General features: G+C 39.6%; 1 protein-coding gene across 1 annotated transcript in view; it reads left to right on the top strand.

The window, feature by feature from the left end:
• Positions 1–21,362, top strand: part of TRHDE (thyrotropin releasing hormone degrading enzyme) — a 439,831-nt gene that overhangs the window by 147,652 nt on the left and 270,817 nt on the right. The window contains exon 3 of the mRNA XM_025284466.3: positions 2,127–2,253. Within this exon, the coding sequence (XP_025140251.3) occupies positions 2,127–2,253 (127 nt within the window). The remainder of the gene's footprint in view (positions 1–2,126; positions 2,254–21,362) is intronic.

Here is a 21,362-nt window from a genome sequence, read left to right as displayed (position 1 = left end):
TTGGATCATCTCTAATTAGAGAACTTGTCTTTTTCATCACTAAGTTAAAAAGGCTTAGTCCAGGCCCTGGTGCAAAACAGGTACCAAATAAATATTGAGGGAACGAATGCAGGCCTGACCGATTCTCGTCTGTGGTGCGTGCTGTCAGCGCACAGGCCAGGTCTCCTTTCTGTCTGGGGTGCTCATCCCCCAGCTCTCACTCTTCTGCTTCTAACAGCTCACATCTGAAGTCTTCTCCCAAGGACTATCCTTGAGCCACTGGAACTGTGTCATCCAGATGCTCCAAAAGCAAACTCCTGGAATTTAATGCTTTCCCCTTGGTAACCAGTATCCAATGACCGAGGAGCAAGAATATGGGAGCTCTCTTGCTTCAAGGCAGCACAAACTTGCCAGTGCAATTTACAAGCTAGGACTCCCTGTAGGATTAGGCCGAGGCCAGGACTTCACTTTTTGCTTGGCTTTTTATGCTTTCTTATATTGCTTCCCTTGCTCCCTTGTAGGTTTGCCCTTGAGAACACTTCCTTAATAAATCACCTGTACACTCATGTTTTCCTTAGGATCTGCTTTTTGGGAATTCAAGACCTTTCATGTTTATAAGCAGTTGATGTCAAGGGTAGCGGATCACGACCACTGTCTCTCTGAGAGTGTTAGGTTCTGCTGCTGCAGATGGTGTCTCCTGATAGTCTGTGGCTGCATCCTCCTGCCAACCAAAACTGCAGGTGACTGCAAACAACATTTGATATTTCATTTGACTGTCAGCTGAGAAGGCATTTCACAATTTCAGTAAATAATAGTCATTGAATTTGGTGAACATATTGTTGAATTACAGATCTTTCTAGCAAAGTCAGAATGTATTTTTCTTGACATTTTGCTCTTTTTGATTACACACATCTCTGTTCTCTTTCCTGAAGCAAGGATAATAAAGAGTTAAATGTAAAATCAATTTTTATATGATTGAGTGCAGCTTTCTTTTGTCTTCCTGTTATATATAAATATCCATTTCCATATGCAGAGTCATCTATTTACGTTTTTAGTGATTTGCAAAGATCTTTTATCTGTAAAATGGGATTGGAAGTAATGTGTTTTAGGACTGAAAAGCACTTTAGCAACCAGCTGGTGGCCAATGCCTTCATTTTATAAAGGAGAACTTTTGAGACTGGAAGAGGTTAAGTAATTTGTTCAATATCACACAGCTTAGTTAGCGGCAGAGTAGGAATAAAACCCAACTCCTGGGCTGTGGGGCTCTCCACTGCTCCACAAAGCACATATTTCTTATTCATAGAATTGATATGAGGATTAGGGACCACATCTGTGAAAAATAGATTTAGCCTTTGGAAAGAAAGATGCTGGATAGCTTTATGAAAGCTTTAAGAAAACTAATCTCATTTTAACCTTTTCTGTACAGTTGTTAGTTTTGTTCAGTTTTATGTTATTTGCCTCAGGCTCCTTTTGGCCAAGGACTAGATAATACACAATGCTTGATTTGAAAATCAATAGTAAGTATCTGGATTGTGTTAGAAATATGAATTATTTCAGCTGGTTTTGAAGCCTGGGAGCTGTTGCCTTCCTCAAGACAGCCTTCCAGAATGGCAATCATTTGTGTACATGAAGAGTTTTCTATTCCTGCTTTGCATATTGAGAATAAGGACAGTTGGATAGTTGGTTCCAAAGAAAAGTAGAAGCATAAATTAGTTTTTTGTTCAGCCTGGTAATACTTCCAAAGCTTGTTGCAGTATATCTTTAACAAACCATGAATTTTCTCTCCTGCCGAGTCACCGCATCCTGCCTGCTTTCAACATAGTCAGGGAACCATTATACTAATCCACCATACCTTCCTATCTCTAGCAAGCACATGTAAGTGATAACTTTGAATATTTATTTTGATGCAAGGTGTATAAATCTTCTCTGTGTCAACTTGTAAATCCGGGAAATTGTGACTTGCTCAACTTGGTTACTTTAATTGTTTAAGTTTGGTTATTTCAGTCCCAGTGTGCTTTGATATATGAACAAGAATGATGCTTAATTTTTGTAGTGTTTGAGGTGATTTGTGTAGATTCATACATGCGGGGAAGATAAAATTCAAGTATCAAAAGGCTAAAGTAACTTTTATATATATTTTAAATTAGGTACGCTTGTATGCAAGACCCGATGCTATCAGAAGAGGATCCGGGGACTATGCGCTCCATATAGCAAAGCGATTAATAGAATTTTATGAAGACTACTTTAACGTGCCCTATTCCTTGCCAAAACTAGGTAAGAATTTTCTTGGTTATTGTGTTGGAAGGACTCCTTGGAAGTGGAATTTCTTATTCATGCATGTATCTGAAACATTCCAAGGGTTTTATTTTTAGAGAAGATGAGAACAGAAAATAGTTTCTTCTGAAGAGGTAAAATAAAATTTAGTGTTGCTCATAGGAATTAAGAAAGGCATTATGGAACTTTAAGCTTCCAAAAGATAACCCAAATAGCTAATTTGTTGAATAAGTACTATGGAGGGATGCTTGCCAACATCTCATTTAATCCTTGTAACTGCTCTGAGGGTAGGTACTGTTAGAATACTTTCCACATAAGGGAATTGAGACTTGGGAGTCTCAATTCACTCAGACAGCCAATAGAAAAGGAGTTGGGATTTCAAGCTAGGTCTTGATGATTCCCAGAACTATTCAATATTTTACACTAAGAAGGCACTCGTTGATTGGTTTCTGTTTCCTAATTCTCAGATGTCAGACATGAATTTATTGGTTATCCCTTAGATTATTTTTATTCAGTCAGTCATGTTTTGAGTCCACAGTTATAGTAAGTAGAATAAAAGCAAGAGATGAGGAAACTTGCAATGATGGAGATTGTATTCACATGTCTTTCTTTCTTAATTATTTGTTATACGAATAAATGAATGAATTTTGTTTTCCTAATTTGAATGAAACTGCTACTTTTGCAGGGGGTGAGCTATGATGTCCCAGGAAGTTAGAAAGGGTGTATATGTGTGTGTGTGTGTGTGTGTGTGTGTGTGTGTGTGTATATGTATATATGTATCTCAGTTCAGTTCAGTTCAGTCGCTCAGTCGTGTTTGACTCTTTGCGACCCCATGAATCGCAGCACGCCAGGCCTCCCTGTCCGTCACGTATATATCTCCTATATCCATTAGAAATGCTGAAGTGATTTTTGCATCTCAGAAAACCTGTTTTGAAATATTACATCGTCACAGTTTGTTGTTCCTCAACCCTTCTTCCCCATCCATTATCCTTCTCAGGAACATTGTTAATCAACATCTACATGAGAGTTATCACTTACTGACAAAAATAAAGTACTTACCTGATCAAAAGTATTAACATTTGAACCCCAAGTTCTTCTCTCTCTCTGGAGATAGGCCTATTTCACTAAAGTAACTGCCTGCTGTGTAGATTTAGTGGTCTTACCATCAGCGATTCAGAAAATAGAATAATTGATGTTGTTGTCAATGGGTAAAGCATACAGTTTTAATGAGTGATGGTACAAAATTCTGAGGTCTTTTGAAACATGTAACCTTAGAATCTCTAAGCTTTTCTTTCAAATTTCTAAACAAATTTTTATTTCAAATAAGTCTGTGTTTTGTTTTGCTCTGCCTTCTTTATGCCCCCGTCAATATCAGCTTCCCTGTCAGGATCTGCTGTACTGACATCTCCCTGGTAGGCACCCAAGGCAGAGAGGAAGACCTGACCCCATTTGCATGGGGCGGCACTGTTCTCCTCCTCGAAGTAGAGCAGGCTGGGGACGTCCCAGCCTGACCCTGATGTAAAATTCACCAGTGCTCGTGCTGCACATTCAGCAAGGGAGATAAAATGTGGATCTTTGTCCCCTTCAGACCGGTAATCAGTAGAGGAGCTCACTTTATAACTTCGGGGGGTTCCCCATAACTGCATGCAGCAGGAAGCATTCTGTTCCACTCTTTCACTCACAATTGAACCATGTGGGCTCTCCTCCATAGAAAAGAGCTGTGTTCACTGTTACTATTACTTGGTAAGTTGCCTTATGGCATATATAATTGAATGATTTGACTTACCCCAGCACACTCCTTTTTATGTATCTAGGGGAATTTCCACAACCCCTGCAGTTTGAACATTTTCTCTTAAAGCTCTACTTTTTAAAATATACCTGTGGATATTTAGAGCTACATATTAACAGATTTGTAAGTATGCTTTCCAAATATTCCCTACATAAAAATTCCGAAGCACAGAAGCATTTGGACAAATCCTTACTTTTTATCCCCTCTGGAGAAGGAAATGACAGCCCATTCTAGTCCTCTTGTCTGGAGAATTCCATGGGCAAAGGAGCCTGGCAGGCTACAGTGCATAGGGTTGTACAGAGTCAGACAGCACTGAGGCCACTCAGCAGCAGCAGCAACAGCGTAGCATATCAAATGGAGATAAGTGCCAGTAAAAATAAGCCAGGGCTTCCCTGGCAGTCTAGTGGTTGGGAGTCCCCTTTGCAATGCAGGGGATATGGGTTTGATCCCTGGTCTAGGATGATCCCACATGCTACGGGGCACCTAAGCCATGTACCGCAACTACTGAGCCTGCACTCCAGCGCCCTCTAGCCACGACTACTGAGATGAGAAGCCGAAGTTCCTGAAGCCCACGTGCCCTAGAGCTGGTGCTCCACAGCGAGAGACGCCACCGCAATGAGAAGCCTGTGCACCCACCTGGAGAGTAGACCCCGCTCGCCACAACTAGAGAAAGCCTGCACACAGCAACAAAGACCCAGCCTGGCCAAAACTAGACAAATAAAAAATAGAGATGGAGTGTAGGGGTAGGAAGTATGGGGAGCAGATGGGGCATGGAGAAAAGGCTGAAGTTTTTAAATGGGATATTGAAGGCTTTATTGGGAAGCTGACTTTGGAGCAGAGAACTTAAGGGAGTAAAGGGGTAAGCCAAGGGGGTGTCATGGAGCAAGGACTCTAGCCAGAAGGAACACAGTGCCCAGATTTTGAGATGGGGGCTTTCATGTATTTGAGGAATAGCAAAGAGGCAAGTATGGCTGGAGGAGAGTGATTTAGTGGGTTGAGAAATAGCAGATGAGGTCAAGGAGTGATGAGTGGGTGACAAATGTAGGGCCAGCAGGCTGTGGTAAGGATTTTAGTTTTTGTTTTTTTTTAATAAGACGGAGATTTATTGTTCAGTTTTGAGCAGAAGTATTACATTATCTGGTTTCTGTTATAAAAGTGTACTCACTAGGTTGAATACACTGTAGGGCAGTGGTCCTCCACCGAGGGTGATTTTGTCCCTCAGAGGCACTTGGTAACGTCTGAAGACGTTTTTGTTTCTCACAACTCCAGAGGGGCTGCTGGAGTGTACTCCTGGCGTTTAGTGGGTAGAGACTAGCAGTGCTGCTAAATGTCCCACAGTGCGCGTGACAGTCTCCCTCAACCAAGAGCTATTATGATGGCTGAGATGGAAAGACCTGTTGTAGGGAGAAAGGACAGAGACACGAAAAGCAGCTAAGAGGCTATGGCAAAATGCAGGCACAGTTTGATAGTTGCTTGGACTGGGATCTTAAGAGTGAGATAGTCAGAAGTGGTCCAATTCTAGGCATCTCTTAGAAGTAGAGACAGCGATGAGCCAGACGTGAGATCTTAGGGAAAGAGAGGTACTGTGAGTGATTCCAAGATCTTGTGCCTTATAACTAGAAGGATGGAATTGTCATTTACTGAGAAAGGAGTGTGGAAAGAGATCATTTTAAACGTTTAAGTGGCAGCTTGATGTTTCTAGGAAATTCAAGTAGACAGCTGGATTTATGAATATGGAAATTGGTTGAGGAATCCAACTAGACACACACATTTGTCAGTGTGTTATGATGGATAAAACTTTGAGGCTGGATGGGATCACCAAGGTTGTGAGAGCAGGTAGAAAGAGAATAGGAGCAAGAAAGGACTGACCTGATGTTTAGAGGTTAGATTTGGAGCTAGAGAAGGGCTATGGGGAGGAAGCAACTGATTAAGACCCTAAAGAAGCAGATATATGAGATGTTTCCAGGCATCTAGTGAAGACAGATGAGGACTGAGAATTGATCGTACACTGAGGCTACCATGTGAAAGTAACTAGTGACCTTGGCAGGAGTGGTTTTAGGTCAGAGGCCTGATGGGTGTGTTCAAGAGCAAATAGGGGTACACTGGAGAGAGGATGCAGAAACTAAGAGAAAGTGAGTGCAGATCACAGACCAGCATTTCTGAAAATTCCCCATGCGAGAGTTCTAACGGACAAGGAGAAATATTTGTGTTTTAAAAATGCTCACCTCTTGATAAGCACTGTTTCTGTGAACAGATCACTTCCTTACCTCAAATGTTGTTCCTGTCCCAAGCTACATCAAGGGGGATGGGAACTTTCCTCTTTCTTTGATTTGCATTAGAAAACCTGGAGAGGAAACACATGGATAAGAACACTCTCCACCAGCTCACCTGACTACTGAAGGTTTGCAGAGATGTGTGCAATTGTGAATGTCATGGTGTTAGACATTGCAAAATCCCAAAGCAAACCTTTAAAACCTAATACTGAATCCTTCTTTTCTTAAAAGTATCACTTCGCTCTTCTGTCATAAACTCAGCAGTGTCTTCTCTCTTCCCAAATTCTTGTTTGTTTCTAATGCTGAACAGTTTACGTTTCTCTGCCACTGCATCATCTCATATTAGCTCATCTCTAAGGATTTAAGTTTCACTACAAGTAGTTTCTCAGAGTAGTTCCCTAAAAGAAATTCTGATGCTTGCTGTTAGAACAAGATCGATTCTCCTTGTTGCATAACAATATTCCTGTAACATTTTAAAGCCCAAATAGGCAGCCAGTGTGTGCTGTGTAAGAGTTTGTTTTTAAATCTATTAGATAATTGAAACTATATTAGGATTCCTGGCTGGCTCAGACAGTAAAGAATCTGCCTGTATTGCAGGAGACTCGGGTTCAATCCCTGGTCCCGAAAGATCCCTTGAAGAAGGAAATGGCTACCCGCTCCAGTGTCCTTGCTTGGAGAATATTCTTATTCACGGAGAATACCATGGACAGAGGAGCTTGGTATACTAGTCTAAAGAAACTTATACTGATACTACAGTATTTGTATAAAGTTTGTAGAGATTTTCTCTTCATTACTGCTAAGTTGCAATGTAAGGTGTAGAGTGTACTTGATGCAGTAAAGCAAGCCTTTCTATAGGTCTGTGCCGTGTTTTCTCAAGAACTCTCTGAGGCATGGAGGTTTACTTTAAAAGATGGTTGTTGTAGACATATAAAGAATTAACTTATCTTTCCTCCTATCTTCAAAACAATTGAACATAACTACAAAAGCAAATGGGCTTGTGTTTATTAAGTGTGGGCCATTCTTAAAGGCTTTGCATCTTTTAACCTGTTTAATCTTTACTACATACTTTTGAGGCTTTTTCTCATTTTCCAGGTGACAAAATTTAGGCACTAAGTTACTATGTTTTTGAATCACACAGCAGGAAATAGTGGATTTGTAACCCAAAACCATGTTTTTTAAATTCCAGAATCTTAAGAATCTGGTGAAACAGATTCCAGAAATTTTGAGAATTCAGAAATTAAAATCTAAGTCACCTTAATAAACTAAGTAATTTGATTGCTAGAGGAATAATGGAATAGCTATTTTTGTCAATTTCATGTTGATGTTAAAAAGTGGTATGTGGTTCTTATAGAAAACTTTTTTAAAAAAGAGGCGTGACTTACAGTTTCATTACTAGAAGATGTGTATTTTAAAAGTTTTTTTTTCATGATGGACTCTTTAAAAGTTAATTAGATGGCAGATAAAGTGACTCAGATTTCTACTGGAATATTTTGTTATTCATCTTATTAAATTTCCATTAATTATGGAAGTAGTTTTCAGTTCTATTTGCTGTTACTGTATAGTTTGTAAATCAGTACATTCTATAAAGGAGTTTGCTTGATTATTTCTTTTAAGGACAACATGCTTTTATGAAGAATATATTACTTTCCTGGCACACTGCTATACTTGTAGAGGAAGCATAGTTATTTTGTAAGAAGAATTTCTGGCTTCAGGGAGGTTGTGATTTTATTAAGGAGAGAATATGATATTTATAGGAATGAATGGATTAGAGACTCACACTATATGGAATATAATTAAGCTCCAAAATTTTGTAGGGCAAAAATGTAGAACCATGTAGTCAAGGCTTTGGGATCACTGGAATGCTGTAGGCATGGAATGCACATAAAAATAAGCTTTATCTTTACTTGAGTCCTGAAAAAAGAAACAACTTTAGTCGGAGGTGGAGAAGAAAGGGGAGAAGTCATTTTGAGAACTGTGTGGTAGGGAAAGCTATGAAGTCTGTTTTTCTATAAAGGAATAGAGAAGCTATGGGATAACTTGCATTACTGAACTTCATGAATAAGAAAGGTTAGTTTTAATGATTGAGTTTTGTTTAAGCTATAACAGATACAGCCATTTCTTTATTGTGGTGTTGATGATGGAGGTGGTGGTGATGGTGATGAGGATCAGGATTTGCTATTTGTGAATAGTAAAACTGGAGTTTTTTCCTTCATAAAATATTTGTGTTGACTGCTATAGATTTCACTCTCTGTGATTATATATCTTTTTTCTTTAAGTAGTGGGTACATTTGAGGTGATAATCATTTAATACTATTCTCATTTTAATTATATCAATACATCTCATACTTGAGTTATCATTAGAGATATAATTTTTAAAATTATGACTTTTCTTACCTTCTTTTTAATTAGGTAAATATTGAGTAGTGTATATATGTTTCATTGATAGCCTCAAGTAATACTACTTTTTAAAATAAAATCTCTAGAAGCTCTTTTTTGTTTATATTTATTTTTAATTGGAGGATAGTTGCTTTATAATGTTGTGTTGGTTTCTGCTGTACAGCAATGTGAATCAGCTGTAAGTATACACATATTCCCTCCCTCTTGAGCCTCCCTCCCTCTCACCCTGCACCCCACCCCCTCATCCTTCACCCCCTCCCCTATCCCGCCCCCAATCCCGCCCCTCTAAGTCATCACAGAACACCCAGGTGAGCTCTCTGTGTTGTCCAGTAACTTCCCACTAGCTATCTATTCTGCACATGGTCTTTATATAGTCTGATCTAATTATGTACAATGTCTGTTCACTCCCAAAATGTTTTCTTCAATCTGAATTCCTAAAAATATTTGAATATACACTGGAGCTATTTAATGATATGGTTTCTTGATGGGAACTAACATAAAGGTCTCTCTGTGCGTTAACATTACTAGTGCATTTTTTAGGGAATCAGATGAGGCAGTTCTTTGCCTTCTAGTTTACTAAGTGCTATAGAGAAGTAAGTTTCTTCAAATGACTATCCTTTTCCTTCCTCTTAGGAATCAAATAAATATGCTCTCCCATTTATTAAGGTAATTTATTTCTGAGAAACCCTTCATGTGGTGATTTTCTCATCAACCCAAAGAGCAGTTATCATGCCTTTTATTGGAAAATATTTTTTTATGTTGCTAACCTTCATTCTGACAACCATTTGTGCTGAAACAACACCAAACCCTATTAAAATGGACACAGTTACTTCAATATTTAACAATTATTTTAACGCAGTTTAACAAGGCATTTTCCCCTTCATTAATTATTCTATAATATGGCCATTTAGCTGTTCTTGTTAAGCTGTTTTGCAGCTATTACGTGCTGTACACTTCTAAGATTGTACTAGCAAGCAAACCACATATACGATGCTCAGTGTTTATGATATTCAATTACTAATGCAAAATAGAAATAGACAAATCAATGAAAACAATGCATTTTAGTGGGAATGATGCATGAGACTGTTACTGCTATAAACTAGCAAACTACAAGTATGCCAGATGGAGTGCAACACAAACCAGCTATAGAACTGAATTAACTAATTAATTCGACAAGCATGTATTGAGTAGTTACTATGTGTATTGTACTCAGCAATGGATTTTAAATGGCCTCTTCCGCTAGAAGCTCACAGTCTAGTGGAAGAGAAGTTTATCATTATTTAGCTAGTTTGCAATATTGTGACATGTTCAATTTGTTTACCACCCACCTCCCTCCTTCTCTAGTTTTAAAAATTTCAGAGCTTCACAATTTTGGATTTACTCCTAAGTATAAATTTCCACTAATTTAATTAGGGTTGTTGTGAAAGATTTTTTATCCTGAAAACAAATGCAAGTTTTGAAAGTGTTTAACTTAAGCAGAACTTAGTTATAGAGGCCTCTGAAGCATTATTTTACATATTACAGCAGAGGTAGTTGGCCCTTTCAGTTATGCTCTTAAACTAGGAAATAACTTTGGATCTTCTTTGGTGTGTCAGGGCTCTCTCTAGGTGCCGTAAGCAAGGGCTATTCTTTAGGTTTAAGGTTTAGTTGCTCAGTTGTGTCCGACTCTTGTGACCCCATGGCTACAGCCCGCCAGGCTCCCCTGTCCATGGGATTGTCCAGGCAAGAACAGTGGAGTGGGCTGCCATTTCCCTCTCCATCATTGGGATGTCAGGGCTTCTCTTGGTGCAGAGTGCAGACTCTAAGCACGCAGTCTTCAATAATTGGGGTGCACAGGCTTAGTTGTCTCATGGCATGTGAGGTCTTCCTGGACCAGGGATCGAACCTGTATCTCTTGCATTGCAAGGTGGATTATTAACCACTGGACCACCAGAGAGGTCCCAGGAAATAACTTCTTTCAGCATTTTTTTGTGTTGTTCATCACTGCACCAGCCTTGTGCCGTATGGTCTGCTTTCTTTCCTGGTAATGTGGGTGTGTTGGTCCAGTCATGGGCGCCTTCTCCTTTGGTGCACCTGGCCCCATTCTCTCTCATTCGCTCAAGGACATCCCTTCAGCTGTTCTCTCTTCTCCTTCCTATATCCTCAGTTCTCCCGCTGTATTGGGTCTTTCCCCATCAGCATTAAAACGTGATTCTCTTTCTCTCAACCTAACCACACACATCCATACTCACTGCAGCTGCTACGCCATTTCTCTCCATTATTTCACAGCTAAATTGCTTGAAAGAGTTGTCCGTCTGTACTGACTCCAATCTCTTGCTTTTTCTTGTCTCTTGAGTGCACTCTGAATCAGGCTTTTGCCTCCAGCACTATATTAAAACTGCTCTTCTGAAGTTCAATAATGGTTGCACATTGCCAAATCCAGCGGGCAATTCTCAGTCTTCATCTTGAACTGTCAACAGTATCGACACAGTTGCTCTCTCCAAATCCTTGAAACACATTTTTCATTTGTCTTTCAAGGCAATGCATTTTCCTGTTTGAGGGGTTTGTTTGTTCTCACTGGACATTCTTTGAAAGTCTAATTTTTTCTCCTCTTCCCCTCTCTAGCTGCTCAATACTGGAGTGCCCAGGACTCTGGTTTTGCCTCTCTTCTCTTTGATACCTGCCTTGGTGGTGACTTCATCCAGCCTCATGGCTTAAGTGCCATCTGCTGATACTGGATTCCCAAATTTATATTTCCAGCCTGGTTCTTGCTCCTCACCTCCAAACTTGTACATCCTACTGGCTCTTTGATATCTACATTTGGATGTCTAATGAATATCTCAAATTAACATGCTCAAATTTATCTTCAGTTCCTAAACCACAATCTTCTTCCCTTCATAATCTTCCCCATTTCAGTAAAGGAGAGCTTCATCCCTTCAAAAGTTGTTCAGATTAAAAAAAAAAATCCTTGGATTTAGTGTCTTTTTCTTGCATGTTACACATCTCAGCCATCAATGAACTCTTTTGACCCCACAATCTAAATGTGTTTGGAGTCTGATCACTTCTTCACATTTCCATAGCTACTGTTCTCATTCTTGCCTAGCTCAACAGTTCAACCTCATTGAACTGTAAAGTTAAAGTGGTCTGAGAAAATGAGATGCTTGAATTTACCCAGTTTTGGGGAAGGATATTGAACTTACCTGGTGATGTTTCACTCCCGCTCAAACATTCCAATGGATTCCCATTAAAATATCATATATTAACACATTTGTGGAGTGTAGAAAAATGGTACAGATGAACCTAGTTCCACCGCAGAGATGGAGCTGTAGATGGAACTGTAGAGATGCTAATGTAGAGAATAGGCACGTGGACACATGGGGGAAGGGGAGGGTTGGGATGAATTGGGACATTAGATTTGACATAAATATACCACCATGTGTGAAATAGGTAGCTAGTGGGTACCTGTGGTATATCATAGGGAGCCCAGTTTGGTACTCTGTGATTACCTAGTGGGGTGGGAGGCCCAAGAGGGAGGGGATACATGTATACATACACTGATTCACCTCGTTGTACGACAGAAACTAACAAAACATTGTAAAGCAATTATGTGGTGGTTTAGTCACTAAGTCGTGTCCAACTCTTGCGACCCCATGGACTGTAGCCTGCCAGGTTCCTCTTTCCATGGGATTCTCCGGGCAAGAATCAATTATACTCCAATTAAAAAAAAAAAAGATATCTTAAAAAATAGTAAAGTAATAGAATCCAGAATTCTCCCTTTGGCCTGCAAGACCCTTGAGGATCTGGCCTCTCCAACTTTATCGCCTGCTTCTCTCTTGCTCAGTCTCTCTGTCTCAGCTGCAGTGCCATCCTTGTCTTTTTTCCAACATACCAAGTGTGCTCTAGCCTTGGGTATTCACACCTATTCTTCCGTCAGCCCAGAACAGAGATGTACATGGCTGAAATATCACCATTTCCAGTGAGGTCTTCTTTGATCCTGCTGCTAAATCACAGCCTTGCTGATCACTCACCACGTCTTTTTGCTGGTTTACTTTTCTCCATAGCACTTATAATTACTTCCCCAACATGTGTTTTATTTGTGTTTTCTTTTATTATTTGTCTCCAAGCTACCTCTCCTCCTCTGCCACATGTTAATGTTCTGTGAGGATAGACATTTTGGTCTCTTTGTCTGCTGCTCTGTCCTCTCTGCCTAGAACAGTGGCTGACCCAAGGTAAATGATCAATAAACTATTGTTGAATGAGCGAGTAATCTCCAACTTCTTCCTCTGTAAACTGTCTTTACCACACTAGAAAGCAAAGAGAGGCAAATCTTTGACTACTTTGTGAATGAATAAAATATGCTTTTTTAAAAATAAAATAAATGAAGAAAGAGTGATTATGTGGTCTTCCCAGGTAGCTCAGTGATAAAGAATCTACTTCCCAACACAGAGATGTGGGTTCGACCTCTGAGCTGGGAAGATCCTCTGGAGAAAGAAATGGCAACCCACTCCAGTATTCTTGCTTGCAAAATCCTGTGGACAGGGGAGCCTAGCAGGCTTTAGTCCATGGAGCTGCAAACGAGTCAGACATGACTTAGTGACCAAACAACAACAACAACAGTTAAACTACCAAGGAACTCTCTTCTTATTTGTTTGTTTTTTGGCAAATATGGATGAAAGAGGTGAAAGATGAATTAGTCATAGTTGAGCCACTGTCTCATTAGGGTTTATGTATTGGAAATTGTTGGTGAAAAATGGGTGAGCTGATAACTAGAAGTATTGAGTTTTTGGTTCATTATCTTGGCAGTTCTAGACTGAGGCTATTAAGAGGCTATACTTTGCAGCTGGGATGATTTTGCAACCTGAAAATGAAATAAGCATCGCTGTCTATTGACTCTTTTTCTCCTTGTTCTTTGAAATGAAAACAACATTGTTTCATGTATTTGATAACATTTGTGAATATCTATTGTATACTAGACACTGTTCTGTTAGATACTGAAGAACATACAGGTCATCACAGAGACAGCAATCCCCATCCTCATTGGGCTTATATTTTAATAGGGGAGAGAAACAAACAATAAACTATATAATGTTAGAAATTAATAACTACTTTAGAGACTATAGTGTAGAGAAGTAAGTGTTGGAAATGTTGGCTCGGGGAGGGTTGCAGTTTTAAACAGTGTGGATGGTCAGGGAATGCCTTGCTGAAATGGTGACGCTTGATTCAAAATCCTAAAGAGTGTGCAAACTCTAAGGAAGAGGTGATCTGACTTGTTGAAGAACCAGTGTGCCTGATGCAGAGTGAGTGAGACTGTCAGGGGAGATGAAGTCTGAGAGCTAGCTGGGCCAAGTGGTGAAGTCCTGTTGGTTAGCCATTGAATGACACGCACTTTTATTTTGAGCAAAGGCATTTCTTTAGAGGCTCAGGCTACCATAACAAACTACCGTAAACTGCGTGGCTTACACAACAGGAATTTATTTTCTCATAGTTCTGCAGGCTGGAAATCTGAGATCAGGGTGCCAGTATGATTGAGTTTCGGTGAGAGCTGTCTTCCTGGTTTGCAGGCGCCCACCTGCTTTCTGTGTCTTCATGTGGCACGAGTGTGTTTTGAGTCGCTTCAGTCGTGTCCAACTCTTTGTGACCCTATGGACCGTAGCCCACCAGGCTCCTCTGTCCATGGGATTCTCCAGGCAAGGATACTGGAGTGGGTTGCCATTTCCTTCTCCAGGGGATCTTCCTGACCCAGGGATTGAATCCACATCTCCTGCAACTCCTGCATTGCAGGTGGATTCTTTACTGCTGAGCCACTAGATGAATCCTTTCCTTTGGCAGAGAGAGACAAAGCAAGCTCTGGTGATTATTCTGATGAGAGTACTAATCCCATCATGAGGACCCATTCTTTTAACCTTCTAAGCCTGATGATCTTCCTCCAGAAGGCCCATCTCCAAATGCCAGCACATAGGGAGTTAGAGCTTCAGTGTCTGAATTTTGGTGGATATAATTCAGTCCATAGCAGACATGATCTGCCATAACTTACATTTTAAGGGCTCACACGGCTGTCTTGTAAGGAATAGATAGGTGGGAGGAGGGGAGCCATGCACAAAGCAGAGAGAAGCAATTACATTAATCCAAGAAATGATACTATATTGGACCAGAGTCATAGAAGTGAAGGTGGTGAGATTTGGGCAGATTCTGAGTATTTTGAAGGAAGGAGCGACAGAGTTTACTACTTTATGATAGACCTTCAAGTAAAGCTTTGATGTCAGTTCCTCCCAACTACAGTTTAGAAAATTATGACAAGGTTGAAAAACTATGAGCTTTCTCTCATCCCAGACAACCCCAAAGTGGCTTACTTTTTCTGTGTATCTACAATGAAAAGGAACAGCCTTTTTGTGGCTCCTTCACTTTTCTTGGTCATTTGCAATTAAATAGCAAGATAAATAGTATTTTCTGTGTTTTCTAGATAGAACAGCTGTATTTAGAACAAAATAATGGTTGTAATAATCCTCTTCTGAGAGTGAGTTGCTTCCTTCACTGGCTACTGGTCAATCTGGAATTAATTATAGCCAAATTGCAATCCAAAACTCTAAAGAAAGGGAGGAGCATTTCATTAAAGTCTAGGCTGGGAATTGCTGCCTATTCCTGGGGATGCACTGCCAGTCAGGCAATTTTAAAAGAAAGGTGACAATCACCGTAAACTTGAGAGCTAAAATAGCTTAGCTATTTAAATCAGAAGGTTTTTCCAAATAGCTTCATTTCAAGAAGCTGAGACTGAGGGATAGTTATGTAAATTAGGGTTAAGTATCTAAAAGTCAATTAAGGCACTAGGCTCTGAGGAGAGAAAGAGTCATAAAATTTTTTTTTCCCCTTTGTCCCTGTGTAATTGCGACAGTGTTCTTTATCTAATTCAGAACTTTTCACGTTTCCACTGTAAAGATTTGCAGTGATTATTTATTGATTTATTATTGTTTCTAAGGTTTAGGCATTCTAAGTGATAATCATAATCAGGGCATCCCTTTGCCTTTGGCATTAAGGTCTTTTGATCTTATCAGATAAGAAAATGTAGTAAACCTATGTGTGTCTGTGTGTGTGTATGTGTGAGTGTGTATTGGTCCCTGAGACATGTCTGACTCGATGACCCCGTGGACTGTAGCCCTCCAGGCTCCTCTGTCCATGGAATTCTCCAGTCAAGAATACTGGAGTGGGTAGCCATTTCCTTCTCCAGGGAATCTTCCCTGATTAAACCCAGCGGTCTCCTGCATTGCAGGCAGATTCTTTACCATCTGAGCCACCAGGGAAGCCAAAAACCATAGAATATCTACTTACAGTTTTGTAGGGTGAGACACAGGTGCGCTGTTGTAACCTGAGTGAGGCATACATATTTTGTTTACTCTCTTTTTCAAATATAGGAGATGGATCCTCAATAAACTATATAAAATTCAACTTTGCTGGGTATGAAGAGATTATTACAAGCAAAAATATGTTAGAAAAAATTTTAGCTAATATAGAAGTGATATAATCATTTGAGAATGAAGTGTTACCATAAAATCAGCTATTTTTACAGTTTTAACATTATAACTTTATCTACGGTGACACTACAGGGATCTAGGATTGAGACTAAAACTTCTTGAAAGATTTCAAATGGAAAATGTACTACTGGTCCATCTTTTAGCTTAAAATTTTCATTCCTGCTTTTGAGAATTTTGATACCTCTGCTATGGTCTTTGAAATGTAAAACAGACTGAACTGTGAAACAAACCTTAGCCTGTAAGGGAGGTTGCAGTATACAAGCAGAGCAAATCTAGCATGGTTGTTGTAAATGAAGCCTTTAGGGCATTTCTTAAGCTTTTAAAGGGTAATTTTGAAAGAGAGGGTGGGTCTCAAACGCCATTTTTTCAGTTGGAAGAATTTTAATGGTTTATAACTTAGATTTATTCTTTATTGGCTTTATTTTTTTCCTTATGGGTTTTACCTTCATATGGGAAATAATTCATGAATGACCTATAATGTGTCTCCAATAATATAAAATAGACTGGTTTTTAGCTTTTAAATTGTTTAGCAATTCTTTTTATTTTACAGACTGAAAAATATTCACTAAACTGTAAAATAATTGGTAAGTTGATAATATCTGTGATCATTTAGCTTTTAAGTACATTAAGATATAGCCTGTCTATTTTTATTAATATTAATAAAGTCATGGTATGAAACTTGATGAGCTAAATTTCTCTAGTAGACAAAACCAGTACTCCATGTCTGTAGCAGAAATTTGGGTATACCTCAAATCATAATCGGAGAAGGCGATGGCACCCCACTCCAGTACTCTTGCCTGGAAAATCACATGGACGCAGGAGAGTGGTAGGCTGCAGTCCATGGGGTCGCTAGGAGTTTGACACAACTGAGCGACTTCACTTTCAGTTTTCACTTTCATGCATTGGAGAAGGAAATGGCAACCTACTCCAGTGTTCTTGCCTGGAGAATCCCTGGGACGGGGGAGCCTGGTGGGCTTCCATCTATGGGGTCGCACAGAGTCGGACACGACTGAAGTGACTTAGCAGCAGCAAATCATAATTTCTTAAATATATTGCTATGAATTAAATTGTATCTCCCCCAAATTCATATGCAAATGAAGGAAGATTGTGTATACTCACAAGGAAGATTTAATTTTCCTTGTGAGTATATCTGGAGATGGGAGATAATTAAGAGGTAACTGAGGGCGAATGAGGTCATAAGGGTAGCATCCTAATCCATTAGATCCCGCGATTGTGTAAAAAGAGGAAATGAGTGAAATCTCTCTCTTTCACATGACGACACAACAAAAAGATGGCTGTCTACAAGGGAAGAAGAAAAAGCTCTCTCGAGAACGTAACGCTGCTGGCAACCTGAACTCAGATTTCTAGGTTCCAGAACTGTGAGAAAATGAATCTTTGTTTAAGTCACCCAGTAGGAAAAGGAGTACATCAAGGCTGTATATTGTCACCCTGCTTATTTAACTTATATGCAGAGTACATCATGAGAAAAGCTGGGCTGGATGAAGCACAAGCTGGAATCAAGATTGCCGGGAGAAATATCAATAACCTCAGATATGCAGATGACACCACCCTTATGGCAGAAAGTGAAGAACTAAAGAGCCTCTTGATGAAAGTGAAAGAGGAGAGTGAAAAAGTTGGCTTAAAGCTCAACATTCAGAAAACTAAGATCATGGCATTCGGTCCCATCACTTCATGGCAAATAGATGAGGAAACAGTGGAAACAGTGGCTGACTTTATTTTTGGGCTCCAAAATCACTGCAGATGGTGATTGCAGGCATAAAATTAAAAGATGCTTACTCCTTGGAAGGAAAGTTATGACCAAACTAGACAGCATATTAAAAAGCAGAGACATTACTTTGTCAACAAAGATCCGTCTAGTCAAGGCTATGGTTTTTCCAGTGGTCATGTATGGATGTGAGAGTTGGACTATAAAGAAAACTGAGTGCCAAAGAATTGAGGCTTTTGAACTGTGGTGTTGGAGAAGACTCTTGAGAGTCCCTTGGACAACAGGAGATCAAACCAGTCAATTCTAAAGGAAGTGAATCCTGAATATTCACTGGAAAGACTGATGCTGAAGCTGAAACTCCAATAATTTGACCACCTGATGTGAAGAGCCGACTCATTGGAAAAGACCCTGATGCTGGGAAAGATTGAAGGTAGAAGGGGGAAGGAGATGACAGAGGATGAGATGGTTGAATGGCATCACTAACTTGATGGACATGAGTTTGAGCAACCTGTGGGAGGTGGTGATGAACAGGGAAGCCTGGTCTGCTGCAGTCCATGGGGTCGCAAAAAGTCAGACAGAACTGAGAGACTGAACTGAACTGAACTGACCTGAGCGACTGAACAACAACAGCAAAGAATTAAACTGAATTGGTACATTCAAAACAATTAGTACACTTTGTTCTTAAAGACATTTGTTTTGATCCTAAGCATATAAAGAATATGTACATTAATGAAATTTGCCTTTCTATTAATAAGCAATAAGTATATACTATATTATAATATATAGTAATGTATAATATTGCTATATATCAATTTATTTAATCCATAAACTTAAAAACTCAATACTATATATTTTATACTATCTATTTATAGATACAGATTACATATATCAGTTCAGTTCATTTGCTCAGTCTTCCTTACAAATAGCTCAGGAGGCCTTACAAATAGCTGAGAAAAGAAGAGAAGCAATTACATGTATATTCACATCTTGATTATTACATACTATATTCATATTCTGGATTACATATTCACAGTAAGGCTTTTATCTCAAATGCCCTTATGTAATTTATTTCACATTGTCAGTGAAAATGAATGATATCTGGAAGCTTTGATTTTGTCAGGATTGCAATGTCCATTTTTCTCTACAACCTCTTATAGTGGGAAATAGCTGAGATTTAGGAGAGGAGAGATGTGAGGTAATTGTCTTAGAGGATAGGCGAGCATAAGAAAGCAGAAATGCAGTATAACTGTGGCACAGCAGAGGGGCCCCTGGTCATGAATTTAAAGTTTATACCATTAAAGTCAGTGCAGGCACAGGATAGGTGTAATGTTGGGTATAGCTGGGGTAGAAGTTTTGCCAGATGAGAATGATGGAAAGATGGCCATCCCTTCCCTCTCTTTATTAAATAATTTTGATGATGCCTATATCAGCAATTCTGTGTGAAATTATCCAAAATCATAGACTTTGGGTGTGAGAGGAAGAGAGGCTTTGAAAATGTGCAGAATTAATGGGTTGAGGATCCCAGGGAAGAGGATGAAGTACTGAAGCAGAAGTGGCAGAACAAGGCTGTGAACACAGGATGCTGTAAACAGGAGTGCAGTGCTTGAAATGAAGACATGTCTCGGTGATAAAAGTTTTGTTAATGACAATGTCCAGTGTAGAGCATTGGCTGGATGTGGTCAGTGGAGAACACTAGAGCTAAGAAGATCAATGCCTCTCAAGGGTCTTCGCGGGTTATCAGTGAGAACATGGAAACATCCAAGTAGGATGACCAAAGAACGCTGGAAAATCACTGTTTTCAGGTCATCAATGAGGCATCTTTTAATGAAATGCGATGCCTGGAGGCAATGGCAGATGGATTCAGGAAACTGGCATTTATTCAGGAAACTGAGAATTTTAGGGTGATGGTAGAGAAGCTACTTAGCCTGTAAGTATGATAGCTTTAAACAACAAGGATGATACTTCCAGGCTTGTATGTCATGGGAAGTGAAATAAATCAGCCCCATCTCAGAGAGTGTCCTTCAAGATATAGCCAGGTTTCAATTAGAGCTAGAAAGAAAAAAAACACTCAGAAAAGAAATGAAGGAGATAGGAGAATTTGCTAATGATACATAGGAAGTTCCAGAGGATAGAATGAAAGAGCTTGAATAGATGTGAATTTGAATTGGATGAAGGAATGTAAACATGTAAATGTGGCAGACTCAAGATGCCGAGGGATGCTCCGGATGCTTGGGATTCTGATGGTGCAGAGTTGAATAGGCTTGACCGGCTATTAAGGAAGCCAGTAATCAAATCTAATTAGGACTTCTTTGTACAGTGTTTTCCTTACACAATTTTTTATGCCTAAGAAAAGGAAGAATTGTGCTGGGAAATGAGAGGGGTGAAAGTCAGGTCACAAATAAAAGCTGCTCTGTGGCTCTCCTTTAAATTCTGTTGAAAGTGGCATGTTTAGGATCTACCTGTTATCTGGGCTATGAGTTAGATTTCTCAGTGTTTAGAATTTGAGAGCTCAGGAAGTGTTGCTTTGCCCCCTTTATTAGACACTGGTGACTATTAACACATTTAAATTAGCACATTAAGATAGGCCTGAAAATCGTTCATCTCAACATTTCTGTCTATGCAGTCAATTCTCTAAACTAGTATTTCTTAAACTTTGCTCCCTCAGCACGCAAATGGGTAGTGTATGCGTGCTCAGTTGCTGACTCAGGTCCAGCTCTTTGTAGCCTCATGGATTGTAGCTGCCTAAGTACATTCACACAAGGCAGATGAATTAATAATTGTCATCCCAACCCATTCATTCTCTCCCATGAAGCACTGCAGAAAGCAAAGGTATAGGAATTGTCTTGGTATATGAACCTTGATTCCACTATATCTTTAAAGAGAGAAAGGACTTAGTAAGCTTTAACACTTTCTTGAAATTTGTAGTAACATCTTTGCAGTACCTGCGACAGACTTCACATCTGAGCTCGATGGTCTGAAATTCACTGTCTAGGCTCAGTACAAAAAGCATGTCAACTATAACACAGCACTGTATTGTTCAAAAGAAATCAACTGCTGTCTAAGAAAGAGGATCAGCGTATCTCCCTTGCTGTAATCATTTATTTGTAGTTTTTTTTTTTTAATCTCATCTTCAATGGCTGATATGTTTGAAAACAGATACACAAAATCTGACACTGTCAGGGAAGATCCTCAATTTTGCTATTTGCTAGGTTTAAAAAATGTGACACGTTCTGAAACATTAGATGTGTCCCCTGAAATTGACTGTTTGCTTAAGCACTCTCCTTCCCCACCCTTCCCTTGCTCCCCACTTCGCTTCTCAGGAATAGGTGTACGGCAGGTGACGGCACCTTCTTGCTGCACAAGCTGTGAAAACATGGGCTGAGCAGGCATGAAGCTTACTAAGTCACCTCTGACCTTTG

This window comes from Bubalus bubalis, chromosome 4 (assembly GCF_019923935.1).
Source record: "Bubalus bubalis isolate 160015118507 breed Murrah chromosome 4, NDDB_SH_1, whole genome shotgun sequence".
NCBI lineage: Eukaryota > Metazoa > Chordata > Mammalia > Artiodactyla > Bovidae > Bubalus > Bubalus bubalis.
This window is presented reverse-complemented; position numbering and strand designations above follow the sequence as displayed.